The sequence below is a fragment of the Lolium rigidum genome, chromosome 1 (assembly GCF_022539505.1).
Source record: "Lolium rigidum isolate FL_2022 chromosome 1, APGP_CSIRO_Lrig_0.1, whole genome shotgun sequence".
Taxonomy (NCBI): Eukaryota; Viridiplantae; Streptophyta; class Magnoliopsida; order Poales; family Poaceae; genus Lolium; species Lolium rigidum.
Window position 1 is genome coordinate 209971806 of NC_061508.1, and position 13266 is coordinate 209985071.

The following is a 13266-nucleotide window of genomic DNA, read 5'->3' on the forward strand; positions in this document are numbered from 1 at the left end:
GGATATGCCATACTTATCAAAAAAAGGATATTTTCCCAACAAAAGGGGGCTTCCAGTGCTGAATACAATGCTTCCCAGGTACAAAGCTATGTTGTTGTCACTGGAAAAAGTCGTAATTGGTTACAACTCATAATTTTCCAAATCGATCAGCTGAAAATAAGCTATTATTTTGGATAAACCGGACGTGCATCACGGTGGCAGTTCAGACGGAAAGCATGCAAGTTGTTTCATGTTTCCTGGAATCACGGTCGGGAAGGAATTGCGGAAAGAGCGAAGCGGGGCTGGTTGAAAATCGTACGACCGAGCTGCTTCCAATCCTACGGCCAAGCACAGGTCCGATCGGAAGCAAAATATCAGCATTTGATTCCTAGCGGTCCCCATTAAACAATGTTGTCTTCTATTTTCTTTATTTCGTGGCAATGCACGAGTATAGAGAGTTTTTTTTTTTTGAGGGGAAGTATAGAGAGTGTTCCATGTGAAAAACACTGGCAGGGAGAGGGGAAAAAATCCGACACGGCCTGACCAAGACGGACCCAACCAACAGCGCTTCCTTCCTCCGCCTCGAGGCCGCTTCTCCACCTGTCCGTGCCGTCTCTCCCCTCCCCCTCCCGTCCCGGGAACTCCAAGGCGACCTCCCCGGCCCAAACCCTCCACCGCCGCCAGCCAGGCACGACACCCACCGCTCCTCCTCCTCCTCCGCCTCCGCCGCCGCCGCCGCCAAATCGCGCGCCGCGAGGGCCGATCCCGCGGATATTCGCCTGGTTCCCGAGAGGTGCGCCTTTCTGCTGGGGTTCCCGTGCAGTGGCTTTCCCCCCGCCACGAGGGTTGTTCTTCTTATTTCGCTTGAACTTAGACGGCGCTGCTTGGTTGCCCGCTCCTGATTGGGACCTTCGCGGTCTGGGATCGGGCTGCGGTTGGATTTCGAGTCGTGTTAGGGCGTGGGGTTTGGTGTGTCTGAGATGGGAGATTGGTTGATCCGGCGGAGCAGGGGGCGCCCCGCTGCGTGATTCGGCCCCGCTGCGCGTTCGTGCAGAGTCCTCCCCGCTTTCCGGGGTTGAAATGGCATGTTCAGTCCACTCCGGTTCTCGATGTAGACCTAGCCTTCGTTTATCCTAATACTGCACTCACTTAGGGTTTGATTGATCCATTATTAGAGCTGAACTGATCGGCAAAGTGTCTCGAGTGAACGTTCTTCTGAGTTTAGATTTTTCTATAATTTACCAATTGATGTGTTGCTATAAAATAAACAATCTGGTATACGTTTATTCCTATTTATTAGATAATGCAGAGGAATTCTACATATGACCACTCGCAAAACGGTAAAGCATGCATGTGACGTTGTGGAGGGTTTCTCGCAAAAATAGCTCCTCAAACATTTGCGCGCTGTTATTCCTGTGCTGTGCCTCATTGCATGATATGTACTCAGCTGCAGTTTTGTGTGATCCTCTTGCAGGTCAAGTGAGAATAACTCGAGTAGCCTTTTCATGCTGTGATCTGATCTTTGTTCACGCATGCACAGTTTGTGATCTCAAGGACAGTGGAGTCCTGAAGGCACGGACGTGGTGCACATGCTTGCTGGCAGTATGAATAACGATAATGATAATGTCATTGACATATCGGATAGTGATTCTGATTTCGATTTTGATTTTGACTCTGACGATCCTGCTTCTCCAAATGTCGTACCTGGCGAGAATGGTGAAGGGAAATCAGTCATGTTTCAGGACGAAGAGAGTACTCCTTCATCTTCTTCTAGAACTATCAAAAACAGCAATGGCCAATACAGAACTCTGCCATCTTCATTTGCAAGTGCCATTGATGCCGAGAAAGCCCGTTATACATTAGGTTCGGGGGACAGGGCATATCCACGTTCAAATTCGCAAGTGTGGCCAAGGCACGATTCTGAAAGGGCCACTCTCTCTTCCAGCAGACGTGGTAGTGCAGGTTTGGCTGTTGATGCAAAGGACAGTAAAAATGGGATTCTTTCTCCATCTTTTTCCAATGGGAGCACATCAAAATCTACACATCCAAATGTTGCAAGTGAGACCCGCTTACTCCCATCACGGTTTATCAATGGAAATTCACAGAGAATGGGTGATAATAAGATGGGAACAAATGTTGCCAAGGAAATTGGGCAGCCTTCATCTTCAGGGTTCCCAAGCCAAAGCTCCTCTGTCAGTAACGCCCAGAAGGTTAACATGGAGGATGACGATGGTATGTATAACTATTCTCAGATTAGTCTAATTCAATCAAAAATTGTAAATGAATGCAGGATTTCTCCAGGAGCACTAATGTTTTTCCCTGTTCTAAATTGCCAGATGATGTCTATGTATATGATGGTCCCAGTTCACATAGGGTGCTGCCTTCATATCTTGCTAATAACACTCAACTTGCTAATATCAATGATATGCAAGCTCGTCCAAACCTAGAAAATAGAATTTTGGATTCGGAAGAGAGGGCAGTATATCAAGAGGCTCTTCAGGTATGCATCTTTTGGTCCATTGAGTCATAGATCACATACATTTCCTGCCCAGCTAATCATGTGATGCTTTTTCCAGAAGCAGTTACCTATAATAGATTTATTCTTCTTGGATGAGCTCTGTGAATTGCATTGTTGACTTGGCTTGATCGATTAGAATACAATTGATAGTATCTATCATTTATTTGTTATGTATTATCCAAGTTTGTCAAAACACAAAATCATACTCTGTAACGAGATGCTACTTTATGTGACATGTGCCATTGTTTCTTAAAGTATCTTTGTGAAGAAAAAACACAGGTTGTATCTGTTTTAGACTTTTAGTTTTGCATGGTATTATGCAATGTGCATGCTGATATTTATCTCCCCTTTCCTGTCGCACGGATTGAATCCTTCAGTGGACTTCTTGGTGCTTTACGCTTTCGTGAATGAAAGTTAGTCTATTCAATAACTCATTCATTTCTACATGTCCATCTCTCTATCTATAAAGTTGTCCGATACTTTGCAAATATGCTAGTCCAGCCTCCATTCTTCTCTACAGATCGTTGCATACTGTGCTAACCGTTTGATTGAATAAATATCAAACTTTTATAAATATAGCGCTACATTTTTTTTTATGTTAGTCAGAATAATTTGGTAATACATTACCATTGCATTTGCAGAGCTCCAATCTTCTCTAAAATTATTTCGTATTATTTTGTTGCATCCTATGTAAGTGCTAATTTTGACTTACCAATGAGGATATACATTTGCATGTTCTTATTTACCCGCCAATTAGGATTATATGTTATAGTGATAATCTATTTTAGCTATTGCCCTTACATCTGATTCCATATTTTGAGTAACATGGTTTCTGATATTTTATTATGCAGCATATTAGTCGGGATGGAACAGAGGATGATCTACCTGAGGGTGTCTTGTCAGTATCGCTGCTTAAGCACCAGGTACACCATCTTTTATATGATTGATGGTTTCTTTATTCCACTGGGCCATATCCCTCTAGTATCTACTGCGAGAGCACATGTAGAGATTTACATATTTATGTCTCTACACGATGCAACATTGTACTCCATATGATGTACTAACATGTACTCCCTCTGTCTACATATACAAGGCCACTTACTATTGTTATAAGTCAAACATGTTTAAGTTTGACCAAGTTTGTAGAAAAAAATCTCAACATCTATATCCAGTGATCATATTATGAAAACATATTTCATGATAGATTTAGTGATACTAGTTTGGTGTTGTAGATGTTGAAGTTTGGTCAAACTTAAACAAGCTAGACTGCAATAGGAATTGGCCTTATATATATGGATGCAGGGAGTATTAGCTTGCACTAATCCATTTATATGCATGGTAGACATTGAAAATGAATCAATGATTAAGTGGTAGTCACATTTAGGCTGCATTATCATTGCTTTAGGCACTGTACGACTGAGTGTTAAGGTGTGAAATCAAGATGCAAAACAAGGAAGATGATGAAAATATGCTAATCTCGAAGCATGGATCGATGCTAGATTTTGAGGTGGTTTAGTCGATGGGGTGTAGCAAACTATTTCTTTTGTTATGTACATTCCAATTATTTATTAGTTTCTTGTGTTCTGTATATGATCTTACTTAAGTACCTTTTCTGCTTGAAAGAAAATGGCATTAGCTTGGATGGTATCGAAGGAGAATAGCTCACATTGTGCAGGTGGAATTCTTGCAGATGATCAGGTTATTTCTGATTTTCTAACTTCCCACAACTACTTGCTTCTTATCATATTATTGTTCTCAAAGTTAAGTAGTTCTCTTGTAACAGGGTCTTGGGAAGACTGTGTCTACAATTGCCCTTATACTTAAACAGAGGATTCAACAGTCTAAGTTCATGCATGCTGATTCAGATCCTTTGAAATCCGAAGCACTAAACCTTGATGAAGACGATGAGGCAGTGGCTGTTGTTGATAAGGCAGAACAGTATATGCCCGTTGAACCCAAGAAAGAACTAGATGCTGGTTTATCTTCGACAGCAGCTAGTACAAGTGGTGTTAAACCATATATCAGTCACATGGATACTGTTCCGGATAGAGTGGTTGAAAGCAAAGTTGAACGCAAGAAGACTAAAACAGGCACATCATCTGCATCATCGACAATGAGATCCATGACAAGGCCAGCTGCAGGTACTTTAGTAGTATGCCCTGCTAGTGTTCTTAAGCAGTGGGCTAACGAATTGACTGACAAGGTCAGTGAAAATGATAAGTTGTCTGTGTTAGTCTACCATGGTGGTGCGAGGACCAAAGATCCAAGTGAGCTGGCAAAATATGATGTTGTTATCACTACGTACACAATTGTGGCGAATGAAGTGCCTAAACAGAATGCTGATGATGACCCAGATCAAAAGAATGGTGAAGAATCTTCTGCTGGTAATAAGAAAAAACAACCAAGCAAGTCCAAGAAAAGAAAGAAGAAACTTAAGGATTCAGATATTGACCTCAGTGGCCCAGTTGCCCGGGTACGGTGGTTTCGGGTTGTTCTTGATGAAGCTCAGACGATAAAAAATTTCCGGACTCAAGTGGCGAAAGGCTGCTGTGGACTAAGAGCGAAAAGGAGATGGTGCTTATCAGGAACACCTATACAAAATGCAATTGATGAGCTCTACAGCTATTTTCGTTTCTTGAAATATGATCCATATTCTACATATAGCTCATTTTCTACGATGATAAAGCACCCAATTGCGAGAAATGCAGCTCATGGGTATAAGAAACTTCAAACTGTGTTGAGGATAATTCTCCTCCGTCGCACGAAAGGTGAGAGGAAAATGTGTATTTACTGCATATATTTACCTGCAATTCCATATATGCATATATGTGGAAGGGATTACATATGGCTCGATGGAGTCTAGGTACTCATGTACAAATATGAATTGGATGACATTGCAAGCAAATGTAATTCCGACCATGGGATGTAGTATCTTTCATTTATACGGAAACTTGATGAGTTATATCTTATTCTGTATGTGGTAAGAACATATTTTGGGGATAGGATTCTCTGGTTCTGCTACTTCATAATCAATTGATATACCATGTTACCAGTGGAAAAACAGAAGCTTCGAGTTGCATGACAGACAGGATAGTAGGTTATGTGACTTGTGGTAATTTAGTTTGAAAAAACACTAGGGCACTTGTGTTAAGATTGCTAGGTACTCGTGTTCATTACCCTATACCTTCTTTTCTTTTCACCGAAAGCACTTCCCTAGGATTTCACATTGTATCACTTTCTTTGAAGATCTGCAAGCGCATGTCGACGTGACTATTTTCTATTTGCTCATAATCTCTGTTGATTCATGTTACTTTTTTATGTAGAAACTATGATAAATGGAAAACCGATCATAAACTTACCTCCAAAGATAATCAACCTGGAAAAGGTAGATTTCACAAAGGAGGAGCGAGCTTTTTATATGACACTGGAAGAACGTTCTCGGCAACAGTTCAAGGTTGGTTAAATCTTTATATTTAACTTTGCTGTTTGCCCATATACTTCGTCAATGTCCTTGGTGTATTATAATTGTGCACTATTTAATTGCTAAACTGGTAGCATGTTCCTTGTTTCCAGTGTCATATATATGTAGAATTTCGTTGTCGTGATCTAGATTTATAAGATGCTTGCTTTCCTACCTCTTTCCTCAGAATTTCCTTTTGAAATGTTCGTTTCTACAATTCTTCATTGTATTCACACCATCGTTTTACATCTACTAGGGAAGCTGAAGTGGACAATAATTTCTGAAACGTTGACATTCTTTAGATCAGCAGAAGCATTACATTTGCATCCCTTATGGGAACTAGATTGGAAGTGAAATTTATGACTGGTGATGTACTTGTCTATCCGTTTCAGGAATACGCTGCTGCCGGAACGCTCAAACAAAACTATGCCAATATCCTTTTATTGTTGTTGCGGCTTAGGCAGGCATGTGATCATCCTCTTCTTGTGAAGGGGCATCAGTCTGTATTTAAGGGCGATGGTTCTATAGAGGTGGCGAAGAAACTTCCCAAGGAAAGGGTAATAGATTTACTTGCAAGGCTGGAAGTATCAGCACTTTGTGCTGTTTGCCGTGTAAGTAATTGTATCTTTTGTCACTATTTAGAAGTTCACCTGTTCTTTCTTTTCTCTTACTTTCCCAACATGTGAGGTGTTATTTTAGAAAGTTATCACTTGTATGATCCATGTCCCTGTGAATCAAGTGCATCCAACCTTCATGGGTGGACATATCTCGGAAGTTATCATGGTTGGACTCAACCACGATTTGCACTAAGATATGCCTCCCCTCTCTTATTTCATGCTCTTGGCATAAGATTTTCTCATATAATGGAGTCGCTAAGGACATGAACCAATAAAGAATCGTAGCTGAACACATGAACTGGCTAAAGCCTACATGTTTTATGGGATCGTGCAAAACCAAGCTGGGCATTGCTCATCATGGGGGTCTTGCATCCAGGGCTAAAGTGCGGAGCCCAGCTGGAAATCTGGGTCAGGATGCACCCATTTTGCCATGATCTTTCTTATACAGTGTATGCAACAATGCAGTAACTTGACTAATTTATGCTGTGATGGTAGCTTATTGTTTTGCTCTTATTCTAATGGCTGCAATATTGCAACTCATGCTTTTTGCAGGACACACCTGATGATGCTGTTGTGACTATGTGTGGTCATATTTTCTGCTATCAGTGTATATACGAGCGGATAACAACTGATGAAAACATGTGCCCCTCCCCTAATTGCAAAAACATATTAAGTACTGAATCAGTATTTTCATCCGGGACATTAAAGATTTGTCTGTCAGGCAAGACTGACACTTATGCAACAGCAAGTTCATCAGCAAATGATGAGTTATCTTCTATCAGTCAAAGCAGTTACATCTCCTCAAAGATACAAGCAACTGTCGATATACTGAATAAGATAATTAACACACATGCCCTTACAGACAGTGATACTATAGAATCAAATCCAAGCCGAGTAGCCCCGGTTAAAGCCATCGTCTTCTCTCAGTGGACTGGCATGCTGGATTTGCTGGAGCTTTCACTGAACAGCAATCTTATACAGTACAGGAGACTAGATGGAACAATGTCCCTCAATTCAAGAGATAAAGCAGTGAAGGATTTTAACACTGACCCAGAGGTCTTTGTTTGCTCTTCTCTTTTACTACTTGTGGACCATCACCTGCTACTATTCTGATGGATGTCTTCATTTTTCAGGTTAGAGTTATGATAATGTCACTGAAAGCAGGTAATCTCGGTCTAAACATGGTTGCTGCTTGCCATGTAATTCTCCTTGATCTTTGGTGGAATCCTTATGCTGAGGACCAGGCAATTGATAGAGCACATAGAATTGGGCAGACTCGTGCTGTCACTGTCTCTCGTCTAACCATTAAAGAGTCGGTGGAAGATCGTATTTTAGCTTTGCAGGTAATAATATGCGGGTTTACTAGCGAATGTTTTTTGTTGGCATTTGGGACAAATAGGATTTCATAAGTATTTGAAGCTGACCTAGTGATTGTCTTGCCTGCATTTGTTAACAGGAGGAGAAAAGAGCCATGGTGAACTCTGCTTTTGGCGATGACAAATCGGGTGGCCACGCCAGTCGGCTTACTGTAGATGATCTGAGGTATCTGTTTAGGATATGATTGGGAGGAAGGCATGATCCCTTGTTGGGTTGCTAGGTTCACGAAGCAGTGACAGAATATATTTAGAGCTTGTAAGCTATTTCAAGGCGTGGTACAGTGGGAGGGCCCTATGTTCCTCCCTGCCCCGCCGTGGATCCAGTTTTGTCATACTCCGATGGGTCGTCGGAGGGCCAGTCTGCAAGCCTGTCTAGTGTAACTTATGTTCCTGAGGGAGCCGTCTAGTGTAACTGACGTACTACCCAAGATTGTAGGTAATTCTGGTATGCTGTGTTCCTAGTGATGACTGTAGATCTATGTATAGTGTCACTGTTCATACTCGGTATTTTCTATGTTGTGACATACTTCCTCCTTTCAGGTTTACAAGGCTCTGCAAATATTTCTGAGATTTATTTGACTAATAATATATGACCTATATGACATGACAATCATACAACAACAACCATAAAGCCTTTATTCCCGCATAATGCCTTTATTCCTGAACAAGGATAGGCTAGAGGTGAAACCCATAAAATTTTGTAATCAACTTATGGTTCTGGCACATGGATAGCAAGCTTTCACACGGTTTTTTCCATGGCTAGATCTTGTAATCAACTCATGGTTCTAGCACATGGATAGCAAACTTTCACATGGCTCTTTTCATGGTTAGTTCTGTGATGATATGGCATGACAATCATATATTCAGAAAGTATTATTTAGTATTATTTTCAAATAATCATTTGAGATATGTTTTTGTGACGTATAACTAATACACCTACTCTATGACTAAAATTGATAGTCAAAATTGTAGTACCAGCATGCGTGTGGGTCTTAGAGAGGGAATTGCAGATTTCACCACGGTTCCGCTCCATGTGTTGCACAAAACACAATTTGGACAGATTTTTTGCGGTTTTCATTAGGTATAGCTCTAATCTGGTGTGATTTTCACCACTTGGCCATATAATCGACCAATTAGCTTGGTTGACGGTAAAATAATAGTTGAGTCTTGCATGTGTATTAAAACTTAAAATGTTCAAAAAAATATTCTCAAGAAATTATGTTATTTTTGGATGCACTCTAGAATTTTATAGACTAAATTCTATATGTATCAGCAATTTTTTTTTTTACTTTAAAACCTACTTATATTTTAACACAAATACTTGTATCTCACTAGAATGATCATAGAAAAATAATTATACTTACAAAAATTATGATTTTTGGTAGATGCATTATAAGGCATGATTTACCTATTCATAAGTCGTTCATACATAAGTTATACCTTATAAGAAACCCAAAGGCCTTTTCGGTCCGATACGGTCAATACCGTGCCCGGCGTCCCGAGGCCTTCCCCAAGGTAAAGGTGGCGTACATGTACTACCATGACATGATCTTGAAAGAATTTATTGACCGAATTGTGGTGTCTTCGGCATTAACAATGGCGGGCAACGGCTTCAACATCGCAGTCGACATCGAGACCCAACCTGTTCTTCTAGGTGTATTTGCGTCCCAAACTTTCGGTTCTGTAATATTCGAGACGGCGCACGCGACGATAGCTGGAACTTTGAAATATACCATTTGAATGCGACGAGACAGACGTCGTTTGGGACACACGACTGGAGACCCTTTTTATATATTTTAAGTTTTAACTTTTTTGTACATTTATTATTGCATTGACATGTGATGTCCAACTATTGTTTTGCAGTCAACCGGACTAATTAGTTGATTAGATGACTAAGCGGTGAAAACCACAACAGATTAGAGCTACACTTGGTGAAACCGCAAAAAATCCATTCAAGTGATGTTTTGTGCAACATATGAAACGGAAGGTGGTGGAATCTGCAATTTCCGTAGGTCTTAGGATATGTTTGGTTTACAGCCACTACCAACCATACAAATGAAGGCTACAAGTTTAAGGCCAAAATATTGGCAATCTAGAATGGTTGTAATCCAAACAACAAGAGTGCAAACCAAACACACACCCTTATAAAGTAGCGCGTACATATCGCTGCCGTGTTGCCGATGCTGGCAGCCAAACATTTCCTTCTTCGATGGCATGTGGGCCAAGCAAGAAGCGGGTCCCGCGAACCAGTGTCCGTCGAGCTTCTGCGGTGGCTCGTCCAGCTATAAATTCCCTTCCCTCCTCTCGCCCCCACACTACCTCGCGTTCAAAATTCAAAATCGCAAACCCACCTCGCCTCCGCACGCAGAGCAGCCATGAGGAAGGCGAAAGCAACCGCGCCCGCAGCCGCCTCCAAGCCCAAGCCTAGGGCGAGGGCGAGGGCCAAGCCCAAGCCCAAGCCCAAGCCCAGCCCCGCCTCCCTCTCCTCCGGCACCTCGTCGCCGTCCGCCAGCAGCGACGACGCGTCTCCGTCCCCCGTCGCCATCGGCCGCGCAGGGGGCTTCCTCGCGCCCGCCTCGCCGGCGACGCCCAAAACCAGGTCCCCTCTCTCCGCGCCGGCATCCCCCTTCCCCGCGCCCAAGCCCGCCACCGTCGACGATCTGAGGGCCCTCGCCGCGTCCAGCCTCGACTCGCTCAAGCGCCGCCTCGACGCGCTCCACGGCGACTCCGTCCGTGACCTCGAGGCCTCCCACTCCCGCATCTCCAAGCGCATCAAGGTGATCCCCGACCCACTCCGCCCCCCTCTCTCTTCGCCGTCCTTCGCCCACCGCGCCTGCTTCCCCCGAGCGCGCCGTGTCTACTGTACTGAACTACTGACGTGATGCGGTGCGGTCCTTCCCCTTCCGCGCGTCCCGCGTGCGCTGTTTCAGATGCAGACGCAGAGCTGCCTGCAGCTGGCGGAGGAGGCGGAGAGGGAGCACAGGAAGGTGGCCGAGAAGATCTCCGAGAGCGCCGACGAGATGAAGGTACAGTACTCCACAACTGCTGCGATTTTCGTTCGGGCTCGCTGTTTCCGTTTGATGTTCGAGTGTTCATTGTGGCCGCGCGCAAGCATGTATTGCTGCTCGCGCACTTGTTGGTTTGGTTTGGATTGCGAACAGTTTCGTGACGCTTCCTGTGAATTCCAGGCATCGTACAAGAAGTTCGTGACGGAGGTGCAGTCGTCCACGTCTCGCGGTACACGCAGATCCACATCTCTCTCTGTATTTTTAGTTCAGTTCGAAATGCTTGTTCAGGCAAACAAGGCAGTGCTGTACTAACTTGCTGTTGCTGATGGTCAGTGTGCAAGGTGACCGTCCCTGAGATGGCAAAGTCTGTTGAGAGGGCTATCGATGGCTTGCGCACTCGCTACAACATCCCAGCTATGGCAGCTTAGCCTGCCACCGCACTTCTCTGAGTTGGTAGGTGATCACTTCTCTGTTATCAACAGGGGTTGGTTGGTTGGTTGGTTATGTTCATTGTTCAGTAACTTTTCATGGACATATGAGCGTAACAATTGACAGGTTTATAAGTTACCAAATGTCTGTAGTTTTTTTTATTTAGGCAGTTCTAGTAGTACAAATCATGATATCAAGCACCGATTAGTTGGATGGTTATGCTCAGTAACTTTTCATGGACATATTAGCGTACCTCGAAACAATTGACAGGTTTATGAGTTACCAAATGTCTGTAGTTTGTTATCTAGGCAGTTCTAGTACAAATCATGATATCGAGCACCGATTAGACACTATCTTCACAAAAGGTATTGGTGTGTGCTTTGTTTTGGTTGGTTAGTGTTCTTAATTAGCAATATAAATTCTGGCCCATATAATGGGTGTTTCTGTAACTTGTTACTGAGTGAGAATCCATGTGAAGATAAAGAATGTTGTATCATGGGCTTCAGTGCACATGGTCTAAATGTTTGTTTAACACCGTGGATGAACTGCATAACCAAAGTCTCCTGATGCCCAGCCCGCCACCCGCGTTCGAGCCCTGTGCTCCTCAGGGTGTGCACCTGGGTTGTTTCTTAATCAGAAAAGGCACAGGGCCGAGTCCCTGTTGGTCCAGTTTTTTTAGGTCCCGTCCTTGTAACAGTTATGTTCTTCTGTGTCTCGCTCTTTGCTGGTACTACTATACATTTTAGATTGTTAACTGTACATGATTCATTGTACTTGTTTCCATCTTAAATTACTTTGGTGTAATTCATAAGTACTCTGTAAATAACATTTGCTGTATTGCGAGAAAACTCTTTTATGTAAGTTCTGTTGGCTAAAGAAATAAGCTATCTACAGCACAGAAACAGAAAGGACATTTTCCTCTTGTTGCTTTGGTTTTGTGTTATTAACATACATTCTTCAGTGACTAGTATCGTCGATTGCTTCTCGTAACATACATTCTTCAGTAACATACATCCTTTTATTTTAACAAGATAGACCATCTGTATAAAAATTATGTGCTACTCGTATTTATGTTCACTTTCATACACTGATAGCCACCTTCTTATTTGTCTTTTTTTTCACACAATTGTCACTCTTTGCTTGTGGTAACCTTTGCCAAGCTGAATCTTGCCTGTGTTTTCTGCAACAGGTGCTGAATTCAAACAAGATTCAGAAACAACCTGGCTGCTGAAATCATGGAGTCATGGTAGAAGAAGCTCGCGCATTCGTAGATAGTAACGGTTACACGTACATGATACAGTTTATTTTCTGCATTCTCTTCCTCAGCTGCTTTGAAACATCGATAGTTGCTCCGATATCTGGCACTTGTTTCTGTTCCATCGTGTTTAATGTGGGCCTCGGCCTCTGCGCTACCGCTGTCAGTAATTTAGATACTGTAACTTGTAAGGATCACGACATTTGAAGGCTGAAATACGTGATTATCTTTCGGAGGAAAAAAAATCCTGTGTATCTGTGGTCAACATCCAACTCTTGCTTCTAGTTGCTCTTTTTAAAAGATCGTATCGTGCATGCTAATTGTATTGCACGCTACCTCTCCCATTTTGTGCCAGATGACTAGTGCTTGCTGTAATATTTGCATAGTATCGCTGGCTTGCTGCTGCAGCGAACTGCCCTGGCGGTTGAAGTTGGGTGCTCAAGGCTGTGCAATTGGCCATCACGTGTTTGAAGATACTCACATCCATTCGTTACTACAGACAGATCATCTCCTGGAAACCATGTGAGTGACAGCTCGTGTTAACAGTTTTGCACACAACGATAATGGTTTCCGAGTCAACTGTTTCTCTTCGGTCTTCACCATCTCCTTCCTCCCCGTGCCCAT

At 42.8% G+C, this 13266-nt stretch overlaps 2 protein-coding genes across 2 annotated transcripts; both read left to right on the forward strand.

The window, feature by feature from the left end:
- The first annotated feature begins 726 nt into the window (after positions 1-726).
- Positions 727-8520, forward strand: LOC124689039 (helicase-like transcription factor CHR28). Its single transcript, XM_047222648.1, has 11 exons — positions 727-772; positions 1520-2211; positions 2316-2479; positions 3349-3420; positions 4121-4195; positions 4281-5265; positions 5821-5951; positions 6350-6568; positions 7127-7630; positions 7708-7917; positions 8031-8520. The coding sequence occupies exons 2-11, from the start codon at positions 1569-1571 to the stop codon at positions 8133-8135; spliced, it is 3108 nt and encodes a 1035-aa protein (XP_047078604.1). The 5' UTR covers positions 727-772; positions 1520-1568; the 3' UTR covers positions 8136-8520.
- A 1805-nt stretch (positions 8521-10325) lies between these two features.
- LOC124683050 (microtubule-associated protein tau-like) lies at positions 10326-12849 on the forward strand. The gene is made up of 5 exons (XM_047217624.1): positions 10326-10727; positions 10881-10976; positions 11139-11187; positions 11292-11411; positions 12577-12849. Exons 1-4 carry the CDS (start codon positions 10326-10328, stop codon positions 11384-11386), a joined length of 642 nt encoding a protein of 213 aa, XP_047073580.1. The 3' UTR covers positions 11387-11411; positions 12577-12849.
- Positions 12850-13266: the final 417 nt, after the last annotated feature.